Source organism: Typopeltis vanoorti, chromosome 16 (assembly GCF_054136105.1).
Source record: "Typopeltis vanoorti isolate ZY-2024b chromosome 16, IOZ_Tvanoo_1.0, whole genome shotgun sequence".
Taxonomy (NCBI): domain Eukaryota; kingdom Metazoa; phylum Arthropoda; class Arachnida; order Uropygi; family Thelyphonidae; genus Typopeltis; species Typopeltis vanoorti.
Window position 1 is genome coordinate 43,966,456 of NC_143564.1, and position 14,492 is coordinate 43,980,947.

The 14,492-nt window shown below is 36.6% G+C and overlaps 1 protein-coding gene across 1 annotated transcript in view; it reads left to right on the top strand.

The window, feature by feature from the left end:
* Window positions 1-14,492, top strand: part of Galk (N-acetylgalactosamine kinase) — a 146,036-nt gene that overhangs the window by 35,441 nt on the left and 96,103 nt on the right. Inside the window, exon 3 of the mRNA XM_090406143.1 lies at window positions 7,170-7,279. Coding sequence (XP_090262269.1) covers window positions 7,170-7,279 — 110 coding nt within the window. The remainder of the gene's footprint in view (window positions 1-7,169; window positions 7,280-14,492) is intronic.

Here is a 14,492-nt window from a genome sequence, read left to right on the forward strand (position 1 = left end):
GGGCCGAGTTTTTTATGTGTGATGGTGTGTTGCCAGTGTAGTGTGTGAGCGTTTTGGCCAAATGTTTGGCTAATTTATATGTGGGGGAATCAATGCCATCCACTATGGGACGCAATGGCACATTTTGTTTATGTATTTTTGGGAGTCCATATAATCGGGGGGATCTAGAGTTATAAGGTTTAAGTTTGTTGGTGACTTCCACAGGCCAAGAAGTGACTTTCTTAAGGAGTCTGTGGATAGTTCTAATCTGAGAGCTGGTCGGATTATATTCAATGGGGAGGTAAGTAGTACGGTCTCGTAATAAAGAATTTAGCTTACCTTTGTAGTCTTTTTGATTGAGTACCACAGTGGCACTTCCCTTATCAGCTTTGGTGATTACTATTTTTTTGTTGTTTTTCAATTCTTGTAGGGCTGTATATTCGTTTTTGGATAAGTTGGATTTTGGAGGTTTGGCTTTAGTGAGAACCCACTCAAAGAAACCCTTGAGCTCATCCAAGCCAAGTTTCCTCCTGATATCTCAGCCCTATTTCAGTTCACAATGAACTCAGGCTATTTCGTTTGGCAAGGAAAGTTCTACAAACAGAGGGGACAGCCATGGGTTCACTACTTTCCCCACCCTTGGCCAATTTCTTTATGGAGACATTTGAAGAGAAAGCCTTAAACTCCGTCCCACAAAAACCCACTATTTGGCTTCGTTATGTGGATGATGTGTTTGCTATTTGGCCACATGGCTCAGACACACTCCACTCCTTCCTAACACACTTAAACAACCAACATCCCAGAGTCCAGTTCACCTTAGAAAAAGAGGAAAACAACACCCTCCCCTTCCTAGACACTTTAATCACCCGCCAGCTTGATGGATCTTTGGTTTTCTCTGTTTACAGAAAACCCACCCACACTGGCAGATACATTCACCAGCAATCCCCCCCCCCCTCACAACAATATGGGGTGATAAAAACACTATATAACAGGGCAAAATTAATCTGCTCAGATGACAAGGCCCTGACTATTGAACTAAACCACATCCTCAACACTTTCTTAGCCAATGGCTATAACCCCAAAAAAATCCAAAAAATACTAAAACCTGTAAACCACAACCCCCCTCCACAATAAAGATTACACCAAGTCTATCACCATCCCCTACATCCAGGGCACCTCTGAAAAAATAACCAATATCCTCAAAAAATATGACCTTACTTCCTGTTACAGACCATATAAAAAGTTGGCATCCCTTATCCGCTCTACCAAAGACCAACCACCTCCCCTAGACCTACCTGGTGTATACCAGGTCCCTTGCAGCTGCAAATTGTCCTATTTTGGCCAAACAGGCAGAACAACAAATATCAGGATTTCAGAACACCAAGACTACATCCGGTTTCACCAGTACAGCCGCTCTGGGCTGGCAGACCATGCCTTAGATACCCACCATAAAATTCGTTGGAAGAAAACAAAAATAATCCATTGCAGCAAGTTTAAATACGAAAGATTATTCAAAGAATCTTCAGCAGCTCTAAAGAACGTTCCTAACCTCAACAAATTTGGGTGCATGAAACTGCCCCAAATTTGGGAGACTTTCATTATGAGAACTTCAGCCCAACTGCCAAGACTACCAAATTAGCCCGCAAGAGGGCACCATTAGGACTTTAGGAACAATATTAGTTTCTTGCTTTCTTCCTCATTTGCTTTGTGTTAGTTCCTGAGTGCACATACCATATCTTTATGTTCCCGAAGATGGCAATGTGACATTGCCGAAATATAGAAGTTATTCATTAAAGTTACCTTTAATTAATATACTTTATATGCGTTGTTAATTCCGTAAACTAATTACCAGTTCTGATCAAACTTAACTTCCATAGATACCCGCCCCAACGTTCTCTCCCAACCTTCTTTATAATGAAAAATTTCATCAGATGCTATCCTATAATACTCATTCAGAAGTTTATAGATCTCTATCATATCATCCCTCTTTCTCCTTCTAACCAGAACTTGTAATCCACATACTTGCACAATGTCCTTATAATCTAGATCCCATACTTGTGATATAATCTTCGTAACTCTTCTTTGCACCCTTTCCACAACTTTATCCCCTAAACCTGGGAGACCAAATCTGCACACAATAGCCCAGGTGCAGTCTTTTTTTGAGACAAAATGACTTTCTTATTCTTATGTCAAGGTTCACTTCAACATCACAATTATCCTATCAGTTGTATTTTTTGCAGTTTTTGCTCTGTGACCTTTGAACTTTAAATTCCTATCTACCATTATGCCAAGATCCCTAGCCTCATCAGTTTCATGTAGCATAACCCCACTAATATAATATGCCACTGGAAATCTCAATTCCAAAGTAAATAACTTTACACTTATAACCATTAAACTGACAACCATTTTCATTTCCCAAATTTCCAGCCTATTCAAATCATTTTGTAACTGCTTAATATCAGTAGCATTCCTGATTGCCCTGCCCATTTTCACATCAGCAAACAATTGTATATCCCCTGTTAGACTCTCCCTAATCATTAGTGTATAGATTCAACAACAATGGTCCAAGGACTGGACCCTGAATTACACCACTAGTTACCTTAAATCTGGCAGATTCACACCTACCACATACCAGTTTTTGATATTTGTCTGTCAACCATCCACTTAACCAAGTCAAGAGTTTATGTTCCAGTCTTATAGTCTTCAGTTTATGCATTAGCCTTTCATGTGGTATGCCTTAGCAGAATCCAATATTATCATGTTGTATCCATTCCCTTTATCCAGCATGGCTGTAACATTGTTATAAATAAATAGTGTAACTGATAGCAGAGGAGAGGGGATATGATTGAAACTTAAGTTACTAAAGGGATTCTATAAAATTGACACAGAAGAAATTTTTCAGTAGATGGAGAGTAGGGAGAAAACAAGGTGTCACACTTGGAAGTTGTCTAAGAGTGTGTGGACTAGGTTCTTTACTTGAGAGTGGTGAATGAGTGCAATGGTTTACTTGCTAGAGGTGGTTGTGAGTGCCCTAACAGGGTGAATAGCTTTATGGAGATGTATGATAGGTATTGAGTGAATGGATAGAGTGGGTCTCCTTTGATGAGTCTTGACTTGAGTGTCCATATAAATAATAATAAAAACTATAAGCAAATTGCTAAAACATGACCTTCCTGTAGTAAACTCATACTGTTCCTTGCAGAGTATGTTTGTCTGTCTACCCATTTCGGTATGCCAGTTCTTACTAGCATCTCTAAAATCTTCACCCAATTTCACACAGCCATTTAGTTTTTCAACCTGCATGCACTTGCAGAACAATTTCTCTTCCTCTTCTTTCATTGCTTTTTAGTTGTCCTCTGGAACATTCTCCCCTCTTATGTTTATTCCAAGGAATACAATACACAGATCTTCAAATTAAGTGTGAAGAAAAATCTTCTTTCTTCACTCTCTCCATCCACAGAACTAACATACTGTACGTTGACCAACCAACCTGTCATGTGTCATGTCATCAACATGTATATAGTTTATTCAAACAAAGACATGTACACATACTGGCCACTGAATTTTGAAACGTATGCAGATAGGAGGGTGGTCTGCAAAGTTCTTGGCCTAACAATGAAAAAAATGAATTTATAATTTCAAAATTATTTTTATTTTTTGACATAATCTTCCTTAAGACTAATACAATTATTCCAGCGATGCTCCAGCATCATTATTCTGTCCCTGTAGTGGTGCTCAGTAAGATCTGCAAAATATCCCTCTACAGCTGCAATCACTTCTTGATTCGAAGAAAAAAGCGAGGATGAGTTTTAGTTTTGGGAAGAGATAGAAGTCAGAGAAAGCCTAATCTGGGGAATAGGGTGGATGTCCCAACAATTTGTAGTGCAGATCCCTTAATTTTCCCATTGCCAAAACACTTTTGTGGGCAGGTGCATTGTACTGATGCAAGATGAATTTTTCTTCTGCAAACCAGGTCTTTTCTAATGAATTTTTTCATGTAGTCTGGTTAAAAATTGGAATAATATTCCCTGGTTATTGTTTTGCCTTTTCAAGATAATTAACAAACAATATGCCTTTAGTATCCCAAAACACCGATGCCAATGACCTATCCTGCTGATGGAACCAACTATGTCTTCTTTGGCGCTGAACAACTGGCTTCTGTCCACTGTTTTGATTGCTGTTTGGATTCTGGTGGGTAATGGTGAATCCAAGTCTCATCCATAGTAATAAATCGACACACAAATGTATCAGTTTTATTCTTGTAAAACGCTCCAAGCACTGTTCAGAGATTTTCATGTAAGTGCGTTTTTGATCTGCTGTGAGCAAGCATGGCACCCATCTTGCGCAAAGCTTTCTCATATGCAATTCTTCATGCAAAGTATATCCTACACATTCTTTTGAAATGCCTATAGTCTCAGCAACTTCACACACTTTGACTCGCCAGTCATTCAATACCATATCGTGCACTTGATCAATGATTTCTGGTGGTGTTACACTTTTTGGACGTCCTTCATGTGGATCATCTTCAAGGTTGGTATGGCCACGTTTAAATTTGGCAGCCCATTTCTTAATTGTCACAAATGAAGGAGAAGAGTGCCCATAAACTTTTATGAACTTCGAATGAATTTCTTTTTGGCGTTAAACCTTCTTTTACAAAGAATTTTATAACCGCACGGTACTTATTTCAAGGGATACAGACAACGCTTTTGCTTCAGACAGCTGTATAAAACAAACTACTTGATAGAATGACCTTGCAATTTCACATGGAGAAATTGCTTATGACAGATGTATTAACTTAGAAAAAAAAAAAATCTCTTGCCGATAGTGTTACTATCTATAGTTGAGGCTGAGAACTTTTTCAGACCACCCTCGTATATGTAAACATCACTTACATGGCATATATGCAAAATACTTGGTCACGTGTTCAAGGCAACCAGTTAAGAATGCTGTTTGTCAGTAATTGTCAATGTTGATCACAATGAGAAAAGAAAGGATCTTTTGGAGTTTGATAAAGGGTATATTGTGGGTGCCCATCTGGCTGGAGCCATGATTTTGAAAACAGCAGAACTGACTGGTTTCTCAAAAGGTGAGATATCCTGAGTGTTGGGATATCTCACCTTTATGTTTAACCAGTGGAAAAATAACCCACATTGCTTGTCTAAGAGGCATAACTGTGGTCCTAAGACACTGTCAGGAAAGAGATTGCCGTCGTCTTGTATTGACAAATGGAACTCTGAGTGCAGCAGTTGACCAAAGCATTTCATTAAAGCCTGATCCATATCTTGCCGAACCATGTGCAGCCAATTGAAGATCATCATTGCCAGTTACCAATGGCTAATCTATTATCTACCTGACAATCTGTATTCTAATATTACCATCTATCCCATTTTAAATGCCAACTTGTCTTGTGGCAAGTGATCAAAGGCCTTTGTAAAATCTAAATATAATATTACATATATATGCATTTCTCTTGGCCAATACATTTATTACCCTCTTGTAATAGCAAGATTGTTAAAATGCAGTCTTCCTATTGAGAAATCTATGGTTGAGGTTTGAATATAGAAAATAAAGAATAAACCTATACTAACTTAAGGTGATGGAGAAGTTGGCAAGGCCTACTGGCCTTGCCAACTTCTCCATCCCTTTAATATACAGGACTCAACTGTAATTTGAAACCTGTTATCATTCTTCTCCTTTGCAAAGTGGAACAGTTTTATCCTTCCACCACTTTTTGGCCCTTTTCCATTGCAACTCTTGTTAAACAAGTATATCAGAACTGCCATAAACTTCTCAGAACATTCCCTAAAACATGTAGCAATATGTTATTATCCAATTGCTTTAACATAATTTTGTTTTTCATATACTGCCTGTTCATGAACTCACTGCTAGTTCTTCCACTCCCGTTTTCTTCTCATTCAAGCACTGCCTGATATCACATCTATGAAGATATAGTCATACATTTGGAATGTTAAATATCTTCCTCATGCAACATTAATCTGTTGTTTCCAAGATGTTTTCTGAGAACAATCGTTTGTCTTGTTTCATGTACATCCTTTCTTCACAGAACCCCCCCACCCTCATGACTAACTATCACCATAATGCTACTCTACAAGAATGGCATTGTAAAATACCATTGTGATTGTCTGCAGTTACTTTCTTATTATACAGGGTGTTCGGGATAAATTTGACAGTTTCGTAAGGAAAAAGAAAATCTTCTTTGTATCTATTAAATTTAATGAATTGACAAAAAAACATTACAGGCAGAGTTAATTACAATACTATCAACAAGATTTACTCAAAATAACCACCATTAGCATCGATCACAGCTTCAATTCTGCTTCGGAACCTCGAACAAGCTGATGCTACAGTCTCCCTGGGAAGGGCCGCAAAAACTGTTTTAATTTTATCCATTAACTGGGCTTTTGTATTACTGGAAGTGCGATTGGTGTCTTTTTCAACTGCGCCCCATACAAAATAATCCATGGGGTTAAGGTCTGGGGAGTTTGGAGGCCAAACATTTGGACTGGTGAAGTCGTAGAAATTTTCAGACAACCATTTTTGACTTTTCCCAGAGGTGTGGCAAGGGGCCGAATCCTGCTGCCATACATACGGCCTACCATTGGCTACCCTTGTTATCCAGGGCTTGACTACAGTTAGCAACTCCACGAACAAAGCCCGAATTCCAATGCCAGGGTTCTTCAACACCTGTTCCTGCAGATTTGCGAGGAATTCTGCTGTACGAACGCAATCAGATCGTCTGCTAGGGATCTTTCTTCTTGCTACATCCTCGTAGTCACCATTGCAAGTCTCTAGTTCATGCCTGATTGTTTTTACTGTATTCAGGGAGCATTGGGCAGCAGTCGTAATATCCTTATTTTGATGGCGGGCACGAATCATCATGATACAAGTTATTCTCTTCCATGATTCAGGTGGGTTCCAGCTATCCATCCTTTCTGACATCTTGTATATGAATGAAGAAGGGTCCAAACTTTTAAATGAAGAGAAGTGTGTGTTAATACATGTAACTTACGGAAAAATATAATTAATTATAAATATGTCAAATTTATCCCGAACACCCTGTAGTTACTAGAAATATTTAGACTGAATGCAATCATCCTATCTTACTATATACTATGTAACATTTAAAAAAATATTACTTAAATTACAATCTGCTTTTCCTTTAATTATAGATTAGAAATATCAAAAATGGATTTAGCCTGTTTGTGTGCCAAATCGGAACGCTATATTGGTACTCAAGGTGGTGGTATGGACCAGGCAATAGCTTTCTTGGCCGAATCAGGTAGTTACAATAAGTTTAGAGTGACTGATAGATATATTTTAAAACAATTGTACAATTTAAACATAGTAATTTCATAAAATATTAGTAAGCTGTATTTTGTCAATTTTCAGTTTTGTTATTTTCATCGCACATTTAAATGAAATGAGAGAAAGAGCAATGGATAAAATGAAGGAAGATGCAAAAGAAATATCTGTACATGGGATGAGAATTAACAATCTGAGATTTGCAGATGACATTATTGTTGAAGAAGATGAAAGAGAACTATAAAAAACATTGAAACTGTTAAATGAGGAAGGGAAGAGATTTGGGCTTGTTATGAACTTGGAAAAAACAAAGACAATGGTATTTGGTGAGAAGAACATGAAACAAAAGATACAAGTGGATGGAATTGATATAGAAAATGTGGAGCAATTCACATATTTGGGAAGTAAAATGACATGATTTGGACTGTACAAAAGAAATAAAGATCAGGATTGCAAAGGGAAGAACAAATCTGATGGCCATGAATAACGTCTGAAAAGTAAAGTGATCAGCCTGCGAACAAAACTAAGAGTATTGGAAACATGCATCTTTAGCAGTGTACTGTATGGATCTGAAACATTGGTAATAAATAAGGAATCAAGAAAAAGAATTTTGGCATTTGAAAGAACTTGTTACAGGAACTTGTTTGGTCGTATCTTATTCTAAGAATAAGATACAGCCAAAGAAGAATCTAATGCAGAAGATTATACAATGGAAGCTTCAATTATTTGGACATATCTGCAGAATGGGTGAGGACCAGAAGATGGACATTCATGTTTGGTATTATGGATGGTGTGAACAGAAGAGATAAACCACTCAGAGAATGGATAGATGACAGTATGGAATGGGTTTATAAAAAGATGGAAGAGGATAGTGAAGGAGGCATTGGACACCAACAGGCAGTGAGCCTGTGGTTCATGATGATGTTGATGATTTTGTCAATGATTGATTTAATTATGGTGTTTATTTTTAAAATGCAGGCCATGAGAAAAAAAGATTTGTTAGCCTAGTGCATAAAAAATGTTTAATGTTCTTTTAATGTGTTTCATTTTTGTATAATGTCATCTGATTTACAAAAAAAAAAAAAAAAGTTTTTAAAATGAAATTTTTGAAATTCCTGATCCATATAATGGCATAAATCTATTTTTGCAAAACACACCTTTTAATTATAAGTTTATTTTGCTATGCTAATTCTCATTAAAAATTTTAATTCAGAAATAGAACACATAAAAATGATTTCACTGAATTAAGATTGAGAGACTTCACGATAAGTCTGCCATTGAAGGTACAAAAATATTTGCTATCATTTTTTGAGGCCTAAATTTTAAAATTTGTGTGCGATAGACACAGACATACCTTAAACTCAGTGAGTCAGAAAAAAGGAAATTACAATGGATGTAATTTCCTTTTTCTAAAATTTTAGAAAAAAAAAAAATTTTATGGGCTTCAACTAATTATTATTATTTTTTTTTAATTAATTTTTTTTTATAGTTTATTTTTATTGGAAATTGAACCAAGGGCTAATGCTAGGACTAGATTTTTTGCTTGGAGAGGAGTGAATGAGAATAGGTTGCCATAGCCTGTTGTGGATGGTCAAAGCAAAGTATGATAGATATGGTACATGACAATGATGTTTAGGAGCTCCCTTGTTGAAGCTATGGACATCATGGAGATACCCATGTAATAATAATAAAATAATTTATCAAAATGTCTCTTAATAAAATTAAAAGGCAAGCTGATTGGCAAAATTATTTTATTATTACATGGCTAATTCCATGGAGTCTGTAGATTCATCAAGAGAAGCTCTAAATGTTATTGCCAAGCACTAACATATGATAACCAATCTATCATATTATGCTTTGAACTCATCCACTATCAATTGTTGTTGTAAGCATATCACCACCCTTCTTTCTTTCTGTAGTTTATGATATTTTTTTGATAAACAAGCATTATTTATTGCTCATAGGGTTGCCAGTCTCCTATATCTATAGATAGATTACTATCAGAACTTATTTTAGTCTCTTGTATTTGTCTCAGTGGCATTAGGATGAGTGATTTTCTCATTTTTACAAAAAAAAAAAAAAAAAAAAAAAAAAAAAACCTACTACTATTCTCACTCACAAATTTAAATGGACCACTGTGCTTTTATGGGTCAGGAAGATAATGTTTCAGTCCCAAACTCATAACTATGCATGTATTAGATCATAGGTTCCCAAAGTGAGCGGTACCCCCCCCCCCCCAGTGGGCGCTGAAGCTTTCTAGGGGTGCTATAGTGGGATCAGAAGCATTTGGGGGCGTTCAGGCGGTCTAGAGGTCGGTGGCTCTTTATAGAAGAAATTAATAATATATATTTAAAAATTAATTATTTTCATGATTTTGCGATTAGATAATCATTTAAAATTAAAATATTGCATTTTAATTCATCTTATGCCCGTCTTATGCGATCAAGTTTTTTATCAATTTTCTATTTCAATTATTTAATCATTTGAAAATTTACCATGTCAGATAGAAATAGATGTCAATTTTCTATGTCAATGAGAAAATAGAGCATGTATATATGTGTGTATAATAGGTTGTTTGTAGCAGCAAATATATATTCGTTATATTTCATTTCAAAATATATATAAGATATATAAAACCACTTTTCTAATTGATTTGTACAAAAATAAACCCAATTTTATATAATTTAATATTATGGAGGGCGTTACAAAATTTATGTCTTGCAAAGTGGGCGGGCGGTGGCCCAAAAAAGTTTGGGAACCTATGTATTAGAACAAGCTGACGCCACAAACAAGAACTTTCTTGATTTCATGATTTATATTGTATCTGCAACAGCATCAACTTTTTTTGTTGTTTGTAGTCTCTCTGCAAAAGAAATTCATAGAACAATAGTGTGCCTTCAGTGATGATTATTCCAAGGTAGTGAAATTAGATTGGAATACAGGATCTGCAGAAGGATGATCAAATATCTTGCAACTGATAAAAAGTGGTACTTTTCTTTCCAACTTTCATAATGAAAATGAAGCCAGAGCGATTGCAGTGAAAGCAGTAGTGGAATTTCATGATATAAAATGCTCTTATGCCAGTTGCTGGCTTAAAAGCATCTTCTGGCAGCTACTTGGTTGTATTTCTGACTTCTTTGGTTGGTGATAAGTTTTAAATCATATCGTATCATATCAGTGGTTTTAACAGGCACTTAAGCGCCCACAGCCTTCCAACTATTCTTGAACTTCTTAACCGTAATTCGAGAATAAGGTGATTAGCCCCATGCCTTCCCGAAGTGTCCTCTGTCTGTAGATGCATGTGTTCACGGACCTGGTTTGCCTGTTCTGGGGGACAAAAAAAAAAAAAACCTACCTCCACATGAGACCGGCTAACTCACCTTTAGTTGTAAGAGCAGATAAAAGGTTCCTCATGTCTTTGATGGAATTGAACCCAAGTCTTTCCAACCAAAAGCTTCATTTATACTGACTGAGCTACAAAGGCTGATAGGTTTTAAATGCCAAAACTAAATTAGCAGCAATTATGAAGAATGCGATAGCACAATATACCATTACAGAAATTACTGATCAGTGCTGCACATTAATGCCGAATAAATCTTTCCCATTAGCAAGGCAATATTTTACAATATTTTCTTACTATTAAAATGTTTAGTAATTCGTTTCATTACAAAGAGTGATATAATCAGATTTTTGCAAAAAAAAAAAAAAAAAAAAAGTCTGCAGAATGCAAGGTATAGATTTTTTAAAAAATGTATTATTTATCATGGGAATAATGAAATATTTGGATGACAACTTCACATGGGACAAACTTTTTTTAATTCTCAGAGAAATAGATGTTCTACATGTGTTAATATGTTGTTATACAATCCTGGCTAATATACTCTGAAGCAGTTGTAAAACTGAACCTTTTTATTATTTACATAGTTCGAGCTTGAATGTCTTAAGAATTTTCGTGAATGTGACACAGAATAAACTCTTTCACAGTGCAATTGAAAGAACAATAGTGCCATTTGATTGGAAAAGACCAGACTCTTTGTGACAAGAGGAATCTATATGTGCTCTTTCAATTGATGGTGAGCTAGCCAATCTCAAATGAGGTAGCAGGGTTTTTTTCTCCTAGAAACATGAGTCCTTCATCCTGCATACTGGCAAATCAGCAAGAGAACAAACACAGGTTACAGACAAAATATACTATTGGTGGTGGGTGGTAGATGTTGTGTTGATGGTAGTAATGTCACGTGTTTGGAGGACTGAGTGAGTGAGGGAGACAGCAAATTGTAGTGGAGTAGTGTGCCCTTCCACAATAAGTCCTTTGGTGTCACTTAATATCAATCTGTACTAACCCCCCCCCAAAAAAATGCAATAGCTTGCTGGAAAATGCATTGGAAAGAATTCTCAAATCTTATTTTTATTCTAAAGAAAGCTGCCAAAATTTCAAGTGCATGCTGGCAGAGCTGTATGAGAAGGGAGTACAGTATTCATTTTAATGAATCTGCTAAATGAAGCTTATACTTAGCATATTTAGCAGAATGATCGTTACAAATTGTAGGAGAAGAAAGTTATTAAGTCTTTTGAAACTGAAATCTACAACAGACTAAAGTGGAATATCACTTCTTAATAGAGATAATTGGACATGATGAGAACATAAGGATGGATGTTGAGAACAGTGAAAGATAACAGTATAGTGGGATATAATTAGATTATAATTAGGAAGGTTGTCATTGTATTGCCAAGGTATGACAGTGGTGAGTTGAGACAGCGTGAGAATCGTGAATGGTATGCTGGTAGAGCTGTGTGAGGAGAAGGGAGTACAGTTTCTAGATTTGTGATGTGTATTTGAGGGAAGAATAGAACTGAATGATTGGTTACATTCGAATGGCTTGGATGAGTGAACTGGAGAAACTGTTGCTAGTAGGAAGTACAGTGCATGATTCAAACAAGAAAGAAGAGGTAAGAGGTGGAGTGAAAGATTAGGACGATGGAATGGAAGAGACTGAAATGCTTAGCAATGAAATAGTAATAATGTGAGAGATGAAGAGAGGACAGTAATGCAGAGAGAGATTGGGGGGGGGGTCAGTGGACAGCAAGCAGAGCAGTGAATGTGTGTATGGGAATGATCAGCAGTGATAAAAGTAATTGGGAAAGGGCAAATGTGATGAGAAAATCACAACCAGTAGGTGACTTGGTAGGACTGGTTATAGACGTAAAAGTGAACTGCTGATTTTATTTACAAATAATGAGAGTATCAGAAATAAGAGAGATGAAAATGTTTCACTGATTGAGTTTATTTGTCAAAAAATTGTTGGAATAAGTGAAACATGGTTGAAAGGAAAAAAAATATCCCCACAGAAATGGAAGAGTACAGTGTTTTTCACAATAGTAGAAAGAACAGGAAGAGAGTGATAGCAGTGGAATTATGTCCATGAAAGAGGGAAGTAGTGGCAATGGTCTTGAGGTGTTGTGGTGTGAGGTAGAAGTTGACAGGAAGAGATATTTAGTTGGATGCTGCTGTAAGCCAGGGAATGTGGAGAATGGCAATAAAAAAAATGCATTAGCAAATTAGTGAAGAAGAGAAGGATAATTTTAATTTATTTAAGTTAAGGGATATTATATCCCATATTGTTTCTTAGCCGAATAAGAAACTCAAAGAGTTTCATGCCGAATATAGAAACTATATAAAGTTCGGCGATTCCAAGCGTAAGCAAATACCTGGATAGTGCAGCAACTGACCCTTGAAGGTAGTGCAAGCTGAGGCAACTCATAGAAAGGGTGGAGCAAGCTCCAATCACTATTCTTGATATTTACCCATAATGTGAACTTAACTCCTAGGAGCTGTATTACTGTTCAACATTATGAGAGAAGGTCACTGCCCAGACCGGTTTCGACCTTTTTTGAGGTCTCATCAGTGAGTAGGTAGACCTCAAAAATTTGAGGTCTCATGATGAGACCTCAAAAAAGGTCGAAACCGGTCTTGGTAGTGACCTCTCATAATGTTGAACAGTAATACAGCTCCTAGGAGTTAAGTTCACATTATGAGTAAATATCAAGAATAGTGATCAGAGCTTGCTCCACCCTTTCTATGAGTTGCCTCAGCTTGCACTACCTTCAAGGGTCAGTTGCTGCACTATCCAGGTATTTGCTTACGCTTGGAATCGCCGAACTTTATATAGTTTCTATATTCGGCTAAGAAACAATACGGGATATAATATCCCTTAACTTAAATAAGTTAAAGTCGCCGAATTGAAGCCTTTGGCTCTTCATTATAATTAGTAATTTTAATTGATTTTAATTATGGCAGTATAGATTAGAATGAAGAGATAGAAAATGCATTTTTTATTTTCTTGAGATAGTCTTCTGCAAGGATCGAGAGTTTTAGATCTGATCATTTCATCAGAGGATGCAATTGTGAGTGGGATTTCACACTTTCCTTCAGTTGGTAAGAGTGATCATGAAGTAGTCACCTGGGTTGTGACTAGCCATATGAGGAAAAGATATCTGTAGAACTACAAGGCTTGTGATTATGACAAGCTTAGAAGACAGCTTGGAGCTATAGCATGGAATGGGGAGTTGATTGGGAAAAAAAATAAATGCTGCTTGGGAACTGACAAAGAAATACTTAACAGCATGACTTTGTGAATATGTTCCGAAAGTCAAAAAACTGAATAAGTTAGGTGCCAAATGTAATAATTAGGGAATTAAGAATAAAATTTAGAAAGTACTTTAGAGGCAGCACAAGATGAATAATGGTAATTTTTTGCAAAGGCTTTTTGATAGATTACCACATGATAGTTATAGTTGAGCTAGAGCAGAAGGGATTGGGTATTAGACTAGTGCATTGGATTGAAGATTTGTTATCTGATAGGTATCAGCAAGTTGTGTATGGGGGAGTAAAAAAGGGGACCTCCTAGATGAGTCTTTGAATCCATGGGGTCTTAGGGTAATAATAATAATTATTATTTATTATTACGTAACACCTCCAGGGAGTCCAATGACTCATCAAGGGAAGGCACTCTACAACTCTGTCTCCACTGCTCAATCCACCAACTACCATCATCATCTACACCAGCACCATCCACCGCCCATCACCATGACTAGTATTTTCACAGACAATCACAATCATCCATGCCCACGGCAGGATTCGAACCCATAGCCTTTTGGCTGGAGAGCAGATACGCTGACTACTCGGCCAA